At 39.6% G+C, this 7,642-nt stretch overlaps 1 protein-coding gene across 1 annotated transcript in view; it reads right to left on the reverse strand.

The window, feature by feature from the left end:
- Nucleotides 1-7,183, reverse strand: part of DCN (decorin) — a 28,664-nt gene extending 21,481 nt beyond the window's left edge. The window contains exons 1-2 of the mRNA XM_053406845.1: nucleotides 6,933-7,183; nucleotides 1,860-2,100 (exon numbers count right to left, since the gene is read on the reverse strand). Of these exons, the coding sequence (XP_053262820.1) occupies nucleotides 1,860-2,064 (205 nt within the window). The 5' untranslated portion in view covers nucleotides 2,065-2,100; nucleotides 6,933-7,183. The remainder of the gene's footprint in view (nucleotides 1-1,859; nucleotides 2,101-6,932) is intronic.
- Nucleotides 7,184-7,642: the final 459 nt, after the last annotated feature.

The raw sequence follows: 7,642 nt of genomic DNA on the forward strand, positions 1-7,642 counted from the left end.
AGAAGCATTTTCTAACTGGAGCACAGAATTGGAGCCTAACCAGACATTACTTTAATAGCATAATTAGCAACCATATTTTTTAAATTGATAGTTGTGAAAGTGGGGTGATTTTTCATAAGGGTCACGGAAATTAGGGGAGGCCAGTTTTAAACTTCTGTCCTCAGCTGCAATCCTAATGAAAATCACATAGCTTAATATTTAAATAACAACAACAACCAAGCATAGTTGGCAATCACACTATTAAAGTAATATCTTGTTTGCCCCTTTATTGAAGGCTAAAAATATCTTGGGTTCTGTGTAACTCTGGGAATCATATGTAGGCAGGAGTTTTGCTGTTTGCCTCTCCCAACCAGCCAAATATTACAAAAAGCATCATAAATATATCTCTTCCAAAAAACCCAACAACATCCAGTAGCTTCATAGCATCAAGGCCGTCAGCAGATCTCTTCAGAAGAATGTGAAGGACTATGCAGATGGAATAAGTTTGGTGTTCATTGACTCCTTTTGAGTTCTGGTTTCAATTTAGAAGACAACTGATCAAAACAGAAATCTGTCCTGTTCCAGTAATTGTCTCAGAATTGTGTTTCTCTCATATAAATAAATGGTAGCTGTTCATTGCTGCAGTACACATCCCCTCCATTATTTATGACAATGTCATTGACATCTCCACTTACAGTTCTTAAAACTGCGCTGAATTTTTAACAGGCCCAACTGAAAATTCAAAGCATACCCAAAGCTCTAGTTCAGGCACAATGTTGCTTATTTAGAAGAACAGGTTGACTATATAATTGTAGAGGCATGCATTTTCATATAAGGAAGTGATAGGATAATTAACTTCCTAGAAAGAATTCACCAAAAACCCCAGACAGAGAAATAAAATTGTCAACTCAACAGGAAAAACAGTCATCATAGAAACTTAAAAAAAGAAATAAAAAATATTTTGCTCTTTTGATCCTTGACTTTTCCCACAATTTCTAAGTTTTATGGGGTTTTGTTTCCTTTACTTGGGATCTACTTCCTTGCCTAGATGTTTGACCTTTGCCCATTGCTTTGCTTCCTCTTCATGTCTGGAAAGCATCCAGTACACAAACATGTATATTTGTATTTGTCAATGAAGACTAAAATAGTTATATTTTAATCAAACTAGAATAATTAAAAGCATTACTGTTAGTCCCAAATTAAAGCCAATGTTAGAAAATGTTAGAGTCCACATGCTCATATTTCCAAGTTAAAACTTGTAACAACCAGTTTTATGTGGCCCGTGTAACCTATTGATTAGGAAATAGAGTGGATGATAATTTCCTCAAGAAATTATGAGTAGCAGAGTTTGGTACTCAGAATTTAGATTTACCTGGATTTGTAATATAGGTCTGTGTCACCCAACCATATTTAAAAAAAGGTAAAGGGACCCCTTACCATTAGGTCCAGTCGCGGACGACTCTGGGGTTGTGGCTCTCATCTTGCTTTACTGGTCGAGGGAGCCGGCGTACAGCTTCCGGGCTTATTATGATAGAACATTGACAAACTGGCATTTCCTTAAAGAGAAATGCCTGTGGTCTTGAATGAAAGGCAGCGTAAAATGGACGGAAAGCAAATGACTACCACTATTTCTTTCATGGTCTACCACCACAAAGACCCTGTTTTTCAGCTGACCTATTCTCAGCTGAACTCTCTCTCCTTATTTTCCTTGTTGTTTTCGACAAGACTATCATACAGATACTATCACAACAATGGCAAAATTATAGTGTGACAGGAGAACTCAGTAACTATGTTGGTGTTGATACCCAAAAATAGCTTAAGTTGTCATTGTGAGCCAGCATAAACAAACATTTTATGAAGCAATATTTCATTTTGCTCACCTAAATCAGAGCACTGCACAACTCGAAGGTGGCACTGGCAGCGGAATGGACATACTGGGCCTTGCAGTGGAGGATAAGTATCTGGAGTATCTGTAGTTCCAGAACCTGCTTCATCTTCAAGCATAAAATCAAACAAGCCTTTTTGGTGGAATGGCTTAGCCAAGCAAAGTGGCAGGAGTAGAAGGAAGAAAACGGCTACCTTCATGGTTTAGTTCATCTATTCAAGGTGACAGCTGTGAATCTAGAAGTCAAAAAAGAAGAAGCAAAGATTTGTAAATTGGTGGCATTGTGTTCATACTCATATCTTTCACATAATTATAATTGAAACAGTTTTTGGTGGAGTTGTGCTGAAGTGTGTAAATGCGATGGTAAAGGTAAAGGTAAAAGGATCCCGGACCATTAGGTCCAGTCGTGACCGACTCTGGGGTTGCGGCGCTCATCTCGCTTTATTGGCTGAGGGAGCCGGCGTACAGCTTCCGGGTCATGTGGCCAGCATGACTAAGCCGCTTCTGGCAAACCAGAGCAGCACACGGAAACGCCGTTTACCTTCCCGCCAGAGCGGTACCTATTTATCTACTTGCACTTTGACGTGCTTTCGAACTGCAAGGTTGGCAGGAGCAGGGACTGAGCAACGGGAGCTCACCCCGTCGCTGGAATTCGAACCACTGACCTTCTGATCGGCAAGTCCTAGGCTCTGTGGTTTAACCCACAGCACCACCCACATCCCGATAAAGCATTACCCAGATATAATTTATGTAGAAAACCAATAAGTATTTATAAAACAGAGATTCACAGAGGAACACAGAGTCAGTTGTGTGCACAACTGTCTGGATAGTTTGATTTGACTTGTATTTATTAGTAACAAACAGTTGTGTTAGGATTCTTTACAAAAATTAAGGGAAGAATTATTTGCCAGTTCTTAGTCAAGCTGGCAAATGGACTGAATTGGTTTTTTCCCATTGTCATGGTTAGCCTGAAGCTGTGAAACTTAGGATAGTATTGGGAAGGGAGGCATAATATTCTGTTGTTGTTGTTTTTTTTAAAGCCCAAAACTTGCCAGGCTGGCAATATCATGTGAAAGGAACCTTTAGTTGCTTAAAGTAAATCCTGTAAAGCATTTTAAGGGAAAAGGTTGAATTTCAAGTTTGTTATTTTTGGCTTTCTTGTCTGTATATCAAAATATAGTCCAATTTTAAACCATCTGCCATAGTACTACAGGTGCCCCTAAAACTGATTAAAAAATTGACAGCCAGGCACCTTACATCTAATTTTGACATTCAGCTGGATGGCGTTTACCTGAAGTTTCAGGTATATCAAGGGGGGGGGTGGTACAGGAAGAGGCAGGGCAGGACCTTGAAGCTCCTCTGCTGTTGTTTCTTGACTCAGATGCAATAACAGAAAGGATTGGGCTATCTCTGCTGTTTCGTAGTTTTGTTTTTCTATAGTACATTTTTAAACTCAACAACATAGCCTCACAGATGTATGCTGCTTATTGTCAGCACCCTTAGGGCTAACTCATGTTACGATGACCACTCATACCATTGTGGCTCAAATGCTGTTTCCTCATATCTGGATCCCATCCTATACCAGTAACATCTGTCAAAAGAAACCACACAGGATGAACTGATGACACAGTTATTTCCCACACTAGCACTGCCAGAGTGGCATTGGTATGGAAAGAAACCATGTCATCTACTTGCTTGCTGTTTATAATTATTGCTTACACCATAAAACCCTGCTGTAGGGAAACAGCCCCCAGCCTGCATTGTCAATATAGAAAATCAGCCCAGTAAGGTGGGTTGCAACTCATCCTGTATAATACAGGATTGCCCCATGTTTTAATGCACAATTTAACATCCTGTGTTGATTCAATACAGGACATCGTTTGTCCTGTATTTCCTGCATGTCTGTCCTGCTCTCTTGTTCTTGCTCTTTCTTGGCCAAGTTGGGGACCCTCTCCAAATGACTGCCTCCGTTCCTACAGGGAAGGCATTGCTGGCTTGGATGGAGAAACCGCCTCTTGCTTCTTTCCTTTCTTTTTTTCTCATCGCTCCCTCTCTCATCCCGCCCCCAAGGATGAGCAAACAATGGGGCAAGGCTTTCATGTTGCTGCTTCCAATTCCCTTCAGCTCCAGGGTGGGTTGAGGCGGTCTTCCACAGAGCTGCAGCCTGGGAGTGCCAGGCCTTGTTTCTCAGGGAGCAAGAGGGTCTGAGTGGGTTTGGTCAGTGTAGACTAGAAGCCCCAGTTCTGAACATAATTATCTGCATGATATTTGAGAGAGGAGGGTGGAGGAGAAGTAGCTTCCCAGAAGGCTTGCTCCCTACCCCCTAAAATTTTCTCTCTCTTTCAGAAATTTAACATACTCCTCATCAGAATATGCCCACCCCATTTGCTTATTTTTTTGCCCCAGCCTACATACAGTAGTGTATGTGTGTTAAAGGTCATGAATTTAAGCTCTGGGTAGCAAAGCACAGACGTATTTACACATCCATGTGCATGTGACAAATCCCAGAGGGGTTGTCCTGTTAGGCTGCAATGTAATGGATTGTGCTGAAGTCATTTCAGCACCAGGTGTGGGGGGACTTCACCTATCAATCTTGTCCCCATCCTGTCCTGTATTTTGCCAGAACAAAGGTGGTAACCCTACCAGTACGGCACCATGCCCCAAGTTATAAGGCCTCTATTTGAAGGCTCTTACAACTTAATGGAGAACAAACAGCAATGATACTCCACTGTGCATCCCCACAGATCATAGCTAACTGTAGGCTCTTTCTCCCAGCATGAACCAGGACAAAATCTTTTCAGTTTGCCATTATGAGGATGAGGATGACAAAGCTACTGTAGCAGAAGTTCTGTAAGATGGTTGCGGGTTTGTAGATCTCTTTGTAGTGAGAATGGGAGCAGAATTTTTAGTACTGAACTTTACTACTGAAGTCATTTGGGTGGTATTTTTATTTTTCTATGTAGGTGCGTGTGAATTAAAGCACAACACAATGAAGCAATGAACTTGGTTTTATTTTGACCTTAACCTTCCTCAAATGAGTTCTGGTTTCCATATCATATATACCCTCCCCACCCCCACCCCCAATATATTTTATTCTCATGATAGCCTTGTGAGGGAGGGAGGTTAGGCTGAGAGATAGTAACTGGCTCAGAGTCACCCAGTGAGCAAAAATGTGGACCCATGCCTCCCTGATTCAACCCAACACTTTAGAATGATACGTCACCACACTGGCACACAGGTCTCGAAGTCTATTAACTCTACTTGAAGTTAAAAGACCTTGGCATGTTTCCAGATTAATAGATTAATTATCTAATCCTGAGGAGTATCATAAGGGACAAATGTTCTAGCAAATCCAAATGTGAAACATAAAATAACATAAATGGTATTTTATTTCTTCTCCCAGTTAATCAGGCAAAAGGATGGTTTATATGAGCTCTTATTCCCCTGTTGCTAAAATGTTACGATTTTTTGAAAATATTTCTGTGCCTTAAATTAGAGTCTAGAATGAAGTCTGTAAGGGTTTTGTTTCGTTTATGAAACCTGTAAGATTTTTTGGTAAATAATCAATTGATCCTATCGGCCATTAGGATTCTCACTTTAGGGGCATAACTGGCACATGAAGAATGTCATGGTAATTCCATGTAAGTCATTGTTGAAAGATGATTTACAAAAGAGGCACATCCTTTGCTTATGTCACTTATGTCACAAATGATGACCCACATAATGTAAAAGGCATTTTTAAAAACCCCTGATTAACAATGATATTCTGAAAGATCTCAAAGGAACTGAAGTTCAAAGGAACTTCAAAGGAACTTCAATAAATCTGATGAACATAGCAGCCTAAAATAAATGAAAAAACTCTGTGTCTGCCAACTAACGATGGGCCTTATCCTTCAGTAATTGCTGGAGTATTCCTTCCACAACTATTCTGTAGCTGCAGAGAGAAAGCCCCATTGAACCTTGTGAGACTTACTTTTGAGTAAGCATGCATAGAATTGTGCCATGTATTAGTTCAATCTGTTATTTCTGAGAACAGCAAATAAGGCTTGAGGTTATAGTGATTCTTTTATCGGATCAACTAACAGACAATTGTAAAAGGCATGTAAAGAAAAACCCCAGAATAGCCAGAAAAAAGATATACAGACAAACAGCAAAATAAACAAGCCATATGGGGAGAAGGATTGTGAGATGATGCATATATATTATATTGAAGGTGGGGATGGGTGGGGTGATTTAATTCTATACTGAATTATGCTGTGGTATTTCTTTCTAGGAGTTTAAATCTTACACAGCCTGATCCATAAATCAGTTGATCCAGAGTCCTAGGACTGAATGTTTGGCATAACTAGTTTGCAGAATAAAAAGATGTCTATACCATTTAGAAAATGGAGAGAATAAGGACTTTTCTAAAAAGAGAACTACAGCTCTATCTCAGTTTCATCTACTTCAACAGCAACTAATATACTGCATTTCTTTTCATAGCAAATACTTTTCTTAGAACAGATGAGGTAAAGAACATGCTACAGGGCACATTCAAGATTTTGAAAGCCTGTTTATTTCCATTTTAAAACTGTATGGAATGCCTGCTTGTTTATCTTTAGTTTTTCCAGTCAAGAAACTTCTTGTCTTAAATATGCAATCGCTGTTTACATATGCAATATACCACTCTGCAGTGTTTAGAAAGATGTCTGCTACTCTGGGCAAAACATTCCTCCTCCACCCCTTTAACTTAAAACAAATACCTTCTGGTTTTCAAACTACAAAACATGAAGTTTCTGTTTTCCTCCTACAACATCATATACTTCAAACTTTGCATTAGAGCAAGAAAATGCACAGCTGGAAAACTCGGAACATACAAATCTTTACAAAAATACAAAGAAATGGCCCCAAATGTAAAAGAATGCTAGGAAACATCCACAGTTCTCTAGAATGCTCCCAAATAATGCAGATACAACAGTACTAAACATCTCTTTTAAAGCCACTTCTTTCAGGCTCCCTGTTTCTCCTAGCTTTTACAGAAGTTTTACTGTACTGGAGCAGAGTTCAGGATAATTATTGAAAGCCATACCTTTTAATCCAGGGATTTGCAAAAGGCGCCCTCAGAGCTGAGATGCAATTAAACTGAAATATTCAAGCCAGGCAGAAGAAGGTGCAGGTGTGGAAAGGAGGAGGGGTAGATTACTGCTCAGTTGTCTGTCACTTGGTGGAAAACCCTCCTGCGTCTTCTATTCCATAGCACAGTTAAAAAAGTAAGGTTTCCCTCAATGAACAGAATCCAAGCTGACACCCACAGTAGATCATATGGTAATGATATGTCTCCTGTATTGTAGCCAGAAACTTTATCAGCCCCCTTTTCCCCCTTATTTCTTTTTCATGTGTTCAGGATCCTAAGTGCTTTTACAGATCAGCACAGAATGCTTTGCTTGATGCCATTTTTTTCTTATTTCCGTCATTTTCTTTAAAAATCACATTTTCAGTTAGATGGCTTTCTAACTTTGAGCGATCATTTTCTTTCGTGGAAGAAAAATGTCTAGAGAGTGCGAGAGAGGCTTCTGGTTTACAGTAGTGTATGAAACCCAAGGAAGTGGAAGGAAAGTAATCTCTCAAAGTTAGTAAAAAAAACAAAACCACAGATTTACAGGAGAAAATAAATGAGTTAGCCTTAAGTCAAATATTTCTGCAGGTACCTTTTGGTTTACAATAGGAATAAAGTAAGCAAGCAGACATGCCTTTGCTGTGCATACATAATCCCATGATTTTGTACTTTAAAAAAACAAG

Source organism: Podarcis raffonei, chromosome 10 (assembly GCF_027172205.1).
Source record: "Podarcis raffonei isolate rPodRaf1 chromosome 10, rPodRaf1.pri, whole genome shotgun sequence".
In the NCBI taxonomy this organism is placed as follows: domain Eukaryota; kingdom Metazoa; phylum Chordata; class Lepidosauria; order Squamata; family Lacertidae; genus Podarcis; species Podarcis raffonei.